The sequence below is a fragment of the Gadus macrocephalus genome, chromosome 17 (assembly GCF_031168955.1).
Source record: "Gadus macrocephalus chromosome 17, ASM3116895v1".
NCBI classification, from domain to species: Eukaryota; Metazoa; Chordata; class Actinopteri; order Gadiformes; family Gadidae; genus Gadus; species Gadus macrocephalus.
The window spans coordinates 3,655,716-3,669,331 of record NC_082398.1 but is presented as its reverse complement, the minus strand read 5'-3'; the positions used below and the strand labels follow the sequence as shown (position 1 = coordinate 3,669,331).

At 49.4% G+C, this 13,616-nt stretch overlaps 1 protein-coding gene across 1 annotated transcript; it reads left to right on the top strand.

The window, feature by feature from the left end:
- Nucleotides 1-60: 60 nt before the first annotated feature.
- On the top strand, nt 61-13,578 carry dtx4a (deltex 4, E3 ubiquitin ligase a). Its single transcript, XM_060076759.1, is given in 8 exon segments — nt 61-676; nt 819-1,036; nt 3,001-3,369; nt 3,400-3,724; nt 3,726-4,178; nt 12,672-12,733; nt 13,138-13,299; nt 13,420-13,578. Coding segments are annotated over 8 exon segments (1,704 nt in total). The 5' UTR covers nt 61-668; the 3' UTR covers nt 13,527-13,578.
- Nucleotides 13,579-13,616: the final 38 nt, after the last annotated feature.

The following is a 13,616-nucleotide window of genomic DNA, read 5'->3' as shown; positions in this document are numbered from 1 at the left end:
CCCCCCACTTGCTTCGGAGAGACCGACGGCGACCCGAACCATACGTTGGTAAATATGTTGGTTATTTTAATCTTAAAGAGGTCAACCAGCTCGTTGGAGGCTGTTTGCACGGCCGTAGCGGTACTATGGTTCCCACCGTCCACTCCAGTGATGAAATCGACATCCAACAGGGGTGTACACAAACTGTGTACACATTAAAAAAAAAAAAGCCAGGAAACTATGATCACACCATCAAAGCAAAGTGCGTTCATCACCCGCCACCTTACGAGCGTTCAAACGGGAATCGTCTCTCCATCCTCACCCTGACTCGACTGTACCATAGAGATTATTTCAGTAGACGTCACGTCTATCTGCATAGGGGAATGAAATGCAATAAACCTGCGAGGTTTGGTGGTGGAAAATAATGCCCCACTGTCCAAGCTCTCCGGGAAATGGCGCACACCTCAAAACCAACATGGAAGGTATATTTATTTATCTGTATGCCACTGCCACCGCCACTGTCAAAGCGACGATGATGATGCTCGTATCTTAAGGGGGGTGGATGGTGGTGGTGGGGTGGGTGATGGAGGGGGTAGGGGAGGTTGGAAAACAACAGAAAAAAAAAATATGAGCCACATCTGGTTGGCAAACTGTCTTAAGATGGATGCAGAGGCGGCGCGCGTAAAAAAATGACAAGGTATCCTTTCTTTAAATGGCGTCCCGGTCGTGCGATGCGTGCGTTATGGTGTTTTTATACATGGATGATACAAAAATGGCGTGTTGTCATTGTGTTCCGTGTGTGTGTGTCCCCCACTCCCCATCACCACCCCCCCTTGCAGCCGGAGTAGAATGTTACTAGCCTCCGCGGTGGTGGTATGGGAATGGCTGAACGAGCACGGACGCTGGCGGCCCTACAGCCCGGCCGTCTCTCACCACATCGAGGCGGTCATCCGCTGCGACCCGCGCACCGCTAGTGTGGTTTTGGGCCAGGTGGACCCGCGCCTAGCGCCCTACATCATCGACGTGCATTCCATGCACCAGTTCCGTCAAGACACAGGTAACAACAAAAATAATGGATAATATCATCTCCTGGCCGGAAAGGTTTTTATTTGTGTGCGTCTGTGCAGTTCGGAAGTGATGTGGGAATATGGGGGTGCTGCTAAAGGTGGCGATGAGCTAGGAGATGTTTTGCAAGGCCTTCATTGAGCCCCTATACACGCCCGTAGATAGAAGCTCCCCCAAGCCATGACAGGCTTGTGTTGTTGCTTTAAAGGCCAGATTCTGTCTACGTATCGTGTCAAAAAGGGTGTACCGTGATCGTGCATGTTATTAGAAACGTCCTCCGATTGCACGCACAGCGGCTGTGTCCGCGAAAAGACGAGCGTTCATGGATGCATTGTGTACAGGTGTCACACATTGTGCGCTTGAAGCTCTCTGGAAGTCGATCTTTTTTTCAGCCGCGTATTTTCGTCGTGTCCGCCCTGAAACTCATGGCATAGAGAAGCGATGGCTGTTTAAACCGTTTCCACGGGGGCTTTTTTTCTTTGATGTCATAATGAACGCTGAATCGAAAGAAAGACAAGCGGTCTCGAGGCAGGTGAACATGTGTCTGGCGTCACAACACACGAATCGACATGGCAACACGTTGCTTATTGTTGTTATGAGTGGGGAAAAACCGAAATCAAAACAATATGTCCGCTGATGCAAGGAGGCCACCATGCGACACACACATAGCGACGACGTGTGTGTGTGTGTGTTGGGGGTGATGAGAATTATCGAGAGAGGTGGAACTTTGGCTCGGAGGGCCTTGTGGCTCCCTCCGCCTCGGCCCTGGAGCTGACAAAAGAGTTTTGTTCATTCTGCTGCCTCCAGTTACCACTTCCAGCCCGAACCTTGGGTGAGAGGCAAAGGGGGGAGGCAGGTGGGAGGCCTGCCCTAGTCTAAAGGGAATCTGGAGGAGCTGGAGGTTGAGGTGGAGCAGGAGAGGAATGGTTGGGAGGGGGGGGGATTTCATTTCAGAAGTTTAGGGTGGTGAACAAAATGGTGCTGATGATCAGATGTTTGTGCCAATGCCTGACAAAAGCCTTTTTCAGCAGGTCTGCTGAAATCCCTTTCTAGGGGGAATCTGAAAGGCTTTATTTGTATTGCGTTGTCAATCAAAGGAAGGTGGGGTTCTCCGGTGGTGGTGGTCACGGTGGGTTACGTAAGCATCCCGTTTATTAAGCTTTCGAGTCCCATTAGGTTTAGAAACAATATTTACACCATGCATGTTTGTGGTATGAGGATTGGGAATGCGCAAAGTTCCACTGGACTCCCTGGGAAGACAAACATTGGCTTTAGGTCGGATCAAGGCCGACCAGCCAATGGGAAGCCAGCACACAGTGAACACACACAGACATGTTGAATTTGGGAGGAATTGTAATCTGCTTGTGCACGGCAAACAGCTCTGTGTCCAATCGTCTCCTCTCGCCTCCGACGTCACGGCAACAATGACTCCCTTCACCCCTCCGCCGTCCACTCGTATCTGTCGAACCGGGGACACTCGTTTACAACAACACGCTCGTCAGGGCTGCGGCTAGTTTTGGGTGTGTTTTTCTGCAAGGGTTCTCAAACCACGGGTAGAGAAGACTTGTTTATTGTAATGATGGCTTATTTGAGAAACAGAGAATCCAGTGCTAGTATCATCGTGTTTTGTAGCGAATGCTTATTTGCATCTCCCGTCCCGAGCAGGGCTTTTGTAGGGATGCAATAACGTACACGGTACAAATAAGATAAACAAGATTTAAAACAACGAGCTACAAACAAGGTAAACTGAGCGCAGAGCAGCGAGAAGCAATAAAACGCACTTGGAAGTTACGCAGCAACAGACAACGAAGACGCCTTATTTACATTTTTCTTTACATTTCCATACCACGCAAAAGAAATTAGTTTTCCGGGCCGGGTTGTAGTAAAATGGCCGCTGGTCTTGGCGCCGCTCGTCAGTGGTTGGTAAACTGCTTTGTGGGTGTGTTTTGGGCCCAGGTACCCTTCGACCGGTACGCCGCAGCTTCTACGACCCGGCCTCGGCCCCGGGCCAGGGCTGGCAGTGGGAGTGGGAGAACGACGCGGGCAGCTGGACGGCCTACGACACGGAGGTGGGCATCGCCATCCAGGCGGCCCGCGACCGGCAGCAGCCCTGGCTGGACCTGGCGCCGCTGGGCTTCTGCTACCTCATTGACTTCCAGAGCATGACGCAGATCAACGGGCAGACGCAGCGCTGCCGCCGCGTCCAGCGCCGCTCGGACCTGGCCTACCCGCTGGTGTCGGGGCCCCTGCCCAAGTCCCAGCCCGCCTGGGGCGGCGGCGGCGGCTCGGCGGGACTCATGGGGATCGGGGCGGGCGGGGGGATGGGTGGAGGCGGAGGCGGAGGCGGAGGCGGAGGAGGAGGAGGAGGAGGAGGGGGGATGGGCCCGGGCACCGGCAACGGGAGCGCCTACCCGAGCGGCGCGCTGCCGGCCTCGGCCATCACCTCGCTGGGACAGCCGTGCGCCTGCCAGCAGTGCATGCTGGTCCTCAGCGTCAAGGCGGGCGCCATGTCGGCCGTCCACACGCTGGGGCGCCGGCCGCTGCCCAGCAAGCCCCCCAGCCCCAAGCTGGGCGGCTACATGTTCCAGGGGGGCTCGTACTCCCTGACCCTGCCCCGGCCCCCCTCACTGACGCGCACGCTCTCCCCGCACAGGACATCCATCATCGGGGCCATGGGGGGGGGGCGGGGGGGGAGGCGGCGCTGGCGGCGGCGGGGGGGGCGGGGGCCCCTTCGGACACTCCCTCTCCTTCCTGGGCTCGGCCACGGCCGCCCTCTCGCTCTCCTCCACGCGGCCCCCGCCCCCGCCCCTCCCGCCGCCCCCGCCCCCGCCGCCGCCGCCCTCCCACCCGCCCTCCATCTCCCTCTCGGCCTCCCTGGCCCCCCCGCACGCCTCCGGCGTCTCGGCCGTGACCACGGCGGCGTCCATGCAGACGCTGCCCCTCATCTCCACGGGGGCGTCCAGCTGTGCGCCCTCCCCCTCCGCCCGCGTCCTGGGCCCGGTGGCGTCGTCCGCGGCGGGGGGGGCGGCGGCCTGCGCGGCCCCCCTGCCCCCCCGGGCCAGCCTGGCGGGGCTCAGCCGACCCGCCCTGCAGCGCATCGCCATGGCCCAGTCCCGGGCCCTCATCGCCTCCGGGTGAGTCGCCATCTTGTCTGTTGTTGTTGTTGTTGTTGTTGTTGTTGTTGTTGTTGTTTGGGTTTCGGCGTTGTATGGAGGGGGGGGGGTTGAGTTTGGGGGGGATGCCGCTTAAAGTTGTTGTTTCCTCTGACCTATTGGAACGTCCGAGCCGGATGTTGCGTTGACATGGCAACGGTTGAAGTCAGATGTGGTCATCGTTTGGCTGGTCCAGTTTCCGCATGTTTACGGGTTATCTTTCCATCCATCCATCCGTCTCTCCGTACTTCATCCACCTCTCTGTCATCTGTCATCATCCATCCATCAATCATCCATCGCTCCGTCTGTCCAGCCTTCATCCACTCCTCTGTCATCCATCAACCATTCATCCATCAATCATCCATCCATCCATCCATCCATCCATCCATCTATTCATGTTCTTTCATGCCAGGCTTTTTGAAGTACATAAAGTTCTGTGCCTTCACCCAGGGAATGTGAGCGAGTTATGTAACCCACTGAACATGAAAACATGCTCTCGTGTCCTACTTCACTTAGAGGTCCAGACGAATACCAGACCGAGGAGCCTCTAAGAAGTGTTTCTTTGGTGTTGTCATACTCGTGAATAAAAAGTGTACTCTGTATTTAGGTTATATTTAAACTGGGATCAGCTTATTTGTGTCTGTCTTGATGTCGACTCGTCATTTCACGTATTTTATTTAATTTAATTTTATAGAGCTGCAGAGAGGATGATTTGTGTTCGAGTGTGCGCATCGTTTGCACACTCAAAACCACATTAAAACACACTATTCGAGTTTAGCATTTCCTTATGTTGTGGTGCTGCTATTAGCACATATTACATTTTGACCGGAAACGGAATCTCTCCATTCGAACGTGTAAAGCAATGACGGGGGGGCACGTGAGGAAATCTGTCTGCCACCTTTTGTGTTGTGAGCCTCTTGCGTGTGCAGGGGATTGTGTGCCCTACATAATCATAGAAGGAAATCTGACATCAACACTCATTAGTATTCATAAGCCTTTAATCTATGTGACAGAGTCCATTCAGTGTAATAGACTCTGTGGGATAATACGATGTGTGTGCTATGGTCTTAAATAGGCAACGTTCACACACCGAGAAACACGTTTTCTTAGTTTTAGCGGAAGGTGGTGGTGGTGGTGGTGGTGGGTGGAGGGGGGGGGGGGGGGGGGGGGGGGGGGTGTGAGTGTCAGGTGGAACTGAGCACTGCACATTGCTTTTTCTGCTTGTTCTCCTAACCCTGTCCTAAGTCTGCCTCCCCCCACTCCTAAACCACACACACACACACACACACACACACACACACACACACACACACACACACACACACACACACACACACACACACACACACACACACACACACCAAAAACAAATCAAGGATGACAGAAGTGAGAAAAGCCTGGGAACTGTGTGTGTGTTGGTAACTGTGGCAACCATTATGAACCCAGAATCCTGCTTCTCCTTTGTGGAAACATTTGGAGACAGGAATGGAGAGTTTAGCTGTGTGTGTGTGTTTTGTGTGTTAGTGTCTTGAGGGGACATGTGTGTGTGCTACCGTGTAAGTTTGGGTTATTGCGATTCAGAAAGGTGTTTTTGTGCGTGTGTTTGTGCGCGCACATCCAGTTGCCACGCAGCCACTCGGGCCAGGAGCCTCATTCACATGGCCCTGAATGCCTTGTTTAAACGACGGAAGGTAATTTGTGAAGTAGAGCCTAAAGACAAACGTCTTCACGCTACCACGTAGCGTCGAACAACAACATGGGCAGACATATTGTTGTGTTAGCAAGGGGATGAGAACGAGATTAACAGAAGGTCGCATCAGCCACGGCTCGTGGACGGGTAGAGCTAGTGAGCGTTAGTTGGCTCGTTAGTTACCCGAGCCTAGCTCCTAGACTCGAATCACGTTAGGTCCTGTGGTCGTCTAGACACAATTTCTTTTTTTTATATTCCACAGTCTAAAAAGACGATACCAGTCCGGTTGATCAAACCAAATTGTGGGAAAATGATATTTTTTTCAGCAAAACAAATACCAAAGGGATTTGTCAAACCTGTCTTTGTACCGCTGGTTTAGGTGAAGCCCATAGAGACGGTAACCATGGTTTGATAACCCGGACCGGTGTTATCCTCTTAAGAGAGGACCATTTTCATCGTTGGGGGATGAAATAGTATGATTGATACATGGACTGCTTTTCTTCTACTCCATTAGTTGTATAAATGTGGGGTTGCTGTTGCTTCTGACGCTGTCTGAAACCATGTAACAGTCGTCAACATCCACATTTTTTCATCAGAAGGCATTCACACAGTGACTTCTATAGTCTGTCATCCTCCTTCGGTCTGGAACCAACTCGCCCGAGCACGGTGTCCCCCAACGTGGTGGTCGGCAAGGAGAGCTGTTCTTCAAAGGCACAAAGTCGTTTTCACGTACAAATAGTTATATAGGCCCTATATCTATATCTATATCTATAGATTTATATCTGTCGTTATATTATTTATATTTTATAGGCACGAATACTTTGAGATGGGCCACAGAAATTGCAGTGTGACTCTTCTCTAAAGGACCGGTGACTTTATTTCAGAAGATGTATACGACCGGTTTTCTCATTCACTGTATTCACCTTACCTGATTACCTCTGAATAGAAGCTACTTCGAGTTCCGCGCCGCGTTCTCCCCCAAAACAACACCTTCTATAAATACAAACAAAAACACCTCTGTAACAGACGCGTCTCCACCTCCCGCCGTGAATCATAGTGTATTATCTACATACGGCAACACGGAGCAGTACGACCCCGAAACGGCTCCATTCAGCTCCTTCCTAAGAGGCTAACGACGCTTCCCAGGGTCGTTAGCGTGCGTGTGTTTCAGCAGACCAGAGGGTGAGCGACCGTATGCTAGTGTTTTGCTGCCCTGTGCTAAAGCCGTGCCGCTCAAAACACGCACACATGCACGCACACACGCACGTACGCACGTACGCACTCAGTTTCAGTCCACTTTACCGCTATTTAACACTGAGATTAAATTACAGCCGCCTAAATGGAGCCGGAAATAAGTCATTCAGGAGTGAGTTAGGAGAAGGATTGATTCTGGTTGCCACCGCGGGTTTTAGTATTCACCCAGGAGTGACCACAGCGTTTCTCGGGGTGCGTCTTATGGGGAGTTAACTCTTTCCTTTGGTCCCTTTTTGCTCCAGAAGTCTGGATATCGGGTTTTGGGTGTAACTAGTAGTGCAGGGTATTCAAACCACCATGAACTATTCCAGTCTGGAACGTTTGTGGCACGTAGCAGCAGAGAAACTCCTAGTCGGCACGGCAACAAATTTCAACAATTAAAAATGCATGCCAGATGGCAATTAGTATTTCAGGCTTGAAATGTTATTGATATGATGGTGCCATGTTTTGATTATGGATGGTTTTCTCTGACTATACTCGCCATAGATATTAATAATGTATATCACAGGGAGCGGCAAAAGTCCCCATATTTATTTACTTGCTCACACAAACTTTATGTACGAATTGAATCCATATTTTAAACATAATCAGAACCCAATGCATAAATACATTTTGAACCAAAGATTTGAAACTCTTTTTAATTGGATAAGCATTAAAAATTGACATAAAATGCTCAACTTGCTGAACACAGTTGTATAAGTTGGATAAATGAAAAGTGACAATGCACGTTCTCATTTGGCTTCAGAGCGAAGCCCAGGATGTCTTTAAAATGTCTTTTGACATTTTAAAGACATCCTGACTGGCAGGCAGATGTTATTTCCCTTCTCATCTGAAGGTCACCAGCGCGTCCAAAGCAAATGAATCCCAGAGTCGACTAACTAAACATTGTGTCGTCATTGTGCGGGTGCCTGCAGAAATCAACAGCTGTATCCCTCTTACTCAACGATTACACATGTTCAGACTTCAACACGGTTTCTAACATCGTTAACCTAGCAATCATTGGTGCTTGGCACTTGGTTCTATGAACATCCTTATGGTACTGACAGAGATGTTTCTCCTTCGTGTAGAAATGTACTTTAAGTCGCTTTGGATAAAAGCATCTGCTAAATGCCCGCAATGTGAATGTAAATGTAAATCTTCATTCGTTTTTTTTGGGGGGTTTTCAACAGTTTGACTTAGTTGCTAGCATCCTAGTGAAACGCAGCAGATGGTCCACCAAGCCATTTCCAAGTGACTGTAACCTCCTGAGATTAACTCCGGCGGCGAGAGTGGCCTTTGCTGAGCCCACCTGCTGTGGCTCCCGTTTCCACGCCCACTCAGATGTATTGTGTCAGCGGAACAAGAACAAGTCAGGCCTTTGAGTGCTTCTTCAACATCAGATAATGTGTTAGGCTCAGGATTGTGTTGCGCTTTCATCTCTGTGTGCAGTTTCTCTGTTTCCATGTGTGCATGTAATTACATAGATGTTTATTTGTGTGTGTTGGTGTGTTTGTGTGTGTGTGTGTGTGTGTGTGTGTGTGAGATTGTGCGCGTACTTACACGTGTTTAAATGAGCAGCATATGCTTCAGGCTTGTTCGGACCCATCCTCCAATGATCCAGATGGACTGTAATGCTGCTTGATTAGCCCGGAAAACTCTTGTGTTGTTTCTGCCACCTTTTCTCCGAACACCTTCCCTTTCTTCACCCTCCTACGCCCTCTCCCCCCCCCCCCCCCCTTGAGCTCCTCAAAATATCATATTTAATTTTTTTTATACCCACGTTGACTGGGTACGGCGATATGGAAAAACCGTTTGTCACAATAATCATGGAGGATTCTACTCCATTATGTTAAGAGCGAGCCTGGGAACCAGAAGAATCTCACGAGGTCATGTTTCATTTGGTTTAGATAAGGTCTGGCTCCCCTCACATAGAGAAGGATTCCCTTGGGGGGGGTTCCCCGGTGGCTCACCGGGCAGAGCCCGTAACATATAGGCTCGGTCCTGAACGCAGCGACCCGGGTCATTTGCTGCATGTCCTCCCCTCTATCTCACTCTCTAATAAAGCATAAAAATGCGAAGGAAAAGATTCCTGCCCGGTACTATTAGATGGACCGACCAATCACAGCCGTTGATCTAACATGAGGCGTGATAAACATGATGACAGTGTAGAGGAGCGCCGTGGAGGCGTTCACAACAACAACATGGCTGCCGCTGATGTCGAACCAGTCTTTTTTCATCGATCAGCGCAGCATCATCCGTTTCGTCGCTATTTATTGGTTGGTTATCCGATTGCGTCCAGAGTCATTTTGTTCTGCGCCCATTGGTGACGCCCCTTGGAAAAACGAATTTAACGGTGAGGTTCCCAACTAATCACAGTTTGCAATTCGACTGGCGGCCAAAGGCTAATAAAGGATCAGGATATGCTTATGAATTTAATCTTATTGTGGACATTCTAGCTACGGGTCATTATATTTGTATTACACTTTTTTTGTTTTGTTACTTTAAGGGCATATCTTCCATCATAATTGACTATAAAACTGATCCTGATAGACTTCTATCATAACTATACAGTACCATTCAAAGACGATATACAATACAACTCAGACCATGACTGCTGAAACACTACTGAACCATTGTTGACATTGTCCGCGTGGGTCATTAAGTTGTGGAGAAGCGTGTCAACACAAATGGTCACTCCCTGTACGTGATCCTCCATGATTCAGCCTGCGTGTGTGCTGTGGATCACACACACCAGATTAGTGGGAAGATTAGCAGAGGGGTCTTCTGCTAATCAGAGTGTGAACTAGCCCTCATTATCGTTGTCATCGACATCATCATCGCCAGTCTTCATCATCGCCATCCAATTAAGTGTCCTTGTTGTGTTGTAGAAACTTGTTCGCGCAGCACTTTTTATATATGATGTAATTATATATTTATATTATATTATAAATATACTTTTGCCGTTGCTCCAATATTGATTGTATTGTGTCTCAGAGTGGGAGAGAGTACCTGAGCAAAAACTCGCCATAATTATTCACCGTCCGTTCGGACACAAAACACTGAATGGAAAAAAAACCGCAAAAGGTGTTGTCGCACTTGAGGCACCGCGCAATTAATCAACACATAGCTCAACACGCGGGCGACCTTAAGCTGTTGTTCTCTCAACCTCACAGCCCCGGAGGCGTGAAGTCGTGAGAGCCCCGAGTGGTGTCCGCCAGGTGAATGAAACACTGTTTGCGTCACGAAGCACCAAGGTGTCATTAACGAGCATGTCGTCGCCACTGGGTCAGGTGAGCGTCCTAAATATAGACGCTCTATATTGTCGCGCCGTTCGCTGACTTCAGCGCTTCCGTCTCCTCCCTAATCACGCAGAGGAAACCCCTCCCTCTCTCCCTCTCCCTCCCCCCCTCTCTCTCTCTCCCTCTCTCTCTCTCTCTCTCTGGCCTGACGTCATCCGCGTTGGCAATCCTCTCGGAGGTGAAATCCGTGGCGTGACTCCCACACCCACGCTGGCCCTTTAAATGTTCCCCTTGATTAAAGAGGGTCACCTCCGAACCACCACTGGGCCCTCGTCCTCTGCGTGTTGGAGGTGGATGACGGCCGCTTGCGGTTGGTTTAAACTGATACATTTTACTCGACGGTAGTGACTCAAGAGTTTTTATTGGTCACGTACATGTATGTATGTTAGAAATGCAGTGAAATGAAAAGTGGCAGTGCTATTAAAGATTGTGTAACGTTCAAATATTAAATATTAAAATGTGGTGACAAATAGAATAAAAATAAGAAATTAAATAACAATTAAAACAATTAGCCCTATATAGAATAACAAATCTGTAGCATTCGAACATTACAAATTTTGCAAAAACAATAAATAGAGGTATTCTGTGCAGTAAATATAATAAAAATAATCTAATTTGAGATAGTCTATGCTATATCTATGTGTCTGCGTTTGTGCATGAGTTGGACAGCACTGCCCAACACTGTCATGAATACTGTAGGCATCACAGGTTGTAATAGACCTTTATCATAGAGGGTAACACTGTGTTCGCCCCTACTGTTGCACCTCTGTGATAAAGACCTCTTGTAGACGTTCGACGCCTAAAACGCTAATATTATGTATATCGCACTCCTCTGATGCCGGATGCGCTTATTTCTGCGTATGGTAGCGCGTCGTCGTGGTGACGCAGTGAGTGACGGGGTAATCTCTCCCCCCTCAGTGACGTATGAAGGGGGGAGACTTCCGGGGCAGGAGCCTTCCAACAGATGGAAACAGGTGGATAAGCCCTATAAGAGGTGGAGGCTAGGCTCAGACGCTCCCACATGAGAGAGGGAGAGAGACAGAGGGAGAGAGAGAGAGAGGGAGGGAGAGACAAAGAGAGCGACAGACGGAGAGAGAACGAGAGAGAGTGGGAGAAAGCGACAGAGAGAGAGAGAGAGGGAGACAGAGAGAGGAACAAAGAGTCACAACGAGAGGGAGAGCAGGAGAGAGAGAGAGAGAGAGAGACAGACAGGGGAGAGAGAGGGAGAGAGAGACGTAGAGACAGTATTACTCACCCATCTCAGAGGTAAACTAAGCGGGGAGAACAAGTGGGAGTACGGATATCAACACAGGAGCCCGTCCAAATTGGCTCTGGAGTAGGATCCTGATTTTGCGTTAGAGAAAGATGACTATTATTCAAACAGGCAGAGCGTGAGTATTTGTAATGTAATTGTGTTGTTTTAGATTTGTGGTTTCACATTTGGGCCGCATTGTATTTAATTGAGTGATGGGTAGATAATCTGATGTCAATATTATGTTCACAAACATGGAAAATAAATGGCACAAAAAGGTTTTAGCATTACAATTTCTAATGTGTTATTCAGACTTGTTTGTGTGTGTATGTGTGTACGTGAGTACACAGCAAGCTGCAACCAAGCTGTTATTAAGCTGGCGTGTGTGTTTTCTTTCATTTAAACATCACACGTATATTGACACTGGCTTTTGGCTGTATGACAGATTGTTTATGAGTAGTTACTCACTTAAAGACACAAAGGCATGGAAATCCACGTTTATAGTCTCGTCAGCCGATAAAGCCGGTCTTCACCTCTGTGGTGAAATCCCACAAAAAAAAAACAGTTCACAATAGTTAAAATAATAAATAAAAGTGTATCACTCAAATATGCTAACAAAGATAAAACGCACAACTGCGAGACACATGGCACACACGCGCCTGTGTTTAACACCCCGACCACAGCGTTCCTTAGGGTACGGCGCCTCACAGACTGTAGCCTTACTTGGCAACGTAGCCGAGCGACTCGTGGATGTGTTAGCGCCGCATGACTCAGCGAAAAGCTCCTTAACCTGCTAACACCGCGAGGGCCACGCGCACGCCCCGCAGCAGTCTGTTGACGAGGCGTGTCATCGACCTGTCGTCGTTGTCGTTGTCGTTGTTGTTGTTGTTGTTGTTTTTGTTGTTGTTGATGTCTGCATGGAGTCTTCTGTTCTGACATGTACTGCAGCTTTAAAAAACTTTTTTTTCTGAATGTTTGTATTTGTTTATTTCTTCCGCCAGGGTTCCGACGGTACCGGTGAAGAACCTGAACGGGTCCAGCCCTGTTCATCCGGCACTGGCAGGTGAGAAGAATTCAAACCTGTCTTCACGTGACTAGAGTCAGGAAAGTCTTGCAAAAAAATGAAACCAGAATGGCACTGACTTCTTGACAATGCACTATTTTCCTTTTAAAAGTTTAACTTTAAGCTAACACAAGCGTGAATGTTAACTTGTATGCATAGAGTTTCATTTTTTCTTTGCTTCTTAAAGAAGATAACCTGGCAGGCGGGCCGTCCTCACATCCGACACCGCTCTCCTTTGTCTGAGCGATTAGTATCAGTGAGGTTAGGTCGAGTGCTAAGGTCTTACCAAAGTAAGATCCGTCCCCGGATCTTACCAAATATGGTCGACAAATTATTTCCAGGATGTGGAGTTTTGAGAGCTGCATTCCAACGCTCGCCCCTCTCCCCCTGCTGGCTGTGCCCAGGTATTACAGGTATCCTGATGAGTGCGGCAGGACTTCCTGTCTGCTTGACCCGCCCCCCCAAGCTGGTGCTCCACCCTCCTCCGGTCAGCAAGAGTGACATCAAACCCGTGCCGGGGCTTGGCCACTGCTGCCGCAAGACCACCAAGAAACAGGCCCGCAAAGGTAGGTAGAAACCCCCTCCACCCCCCCCCATTTGAATGGTACGGTCCAGTTTTCACAGCACCAGACCTAGTCATGGTCAGCCCTAGACACTTTCCGACCCCCGTCTGTTTTGACTTCTAGGCAAGACCCCCGAGGAGGTGGTGAAGAGGTACCTGCAGAAGGTCCGCAACCCCCCTGAGGAGGTGAGGACCCGAGCCGCCGATGACGTCCTTTTCAGATGTCTTTGAGATCATTTTGATTAGTGCCATGGATATTGTTAACATTGCCATACTACTACCACTGCTGTGAATGGAACAACACCTGCTACTGGTTTTGGG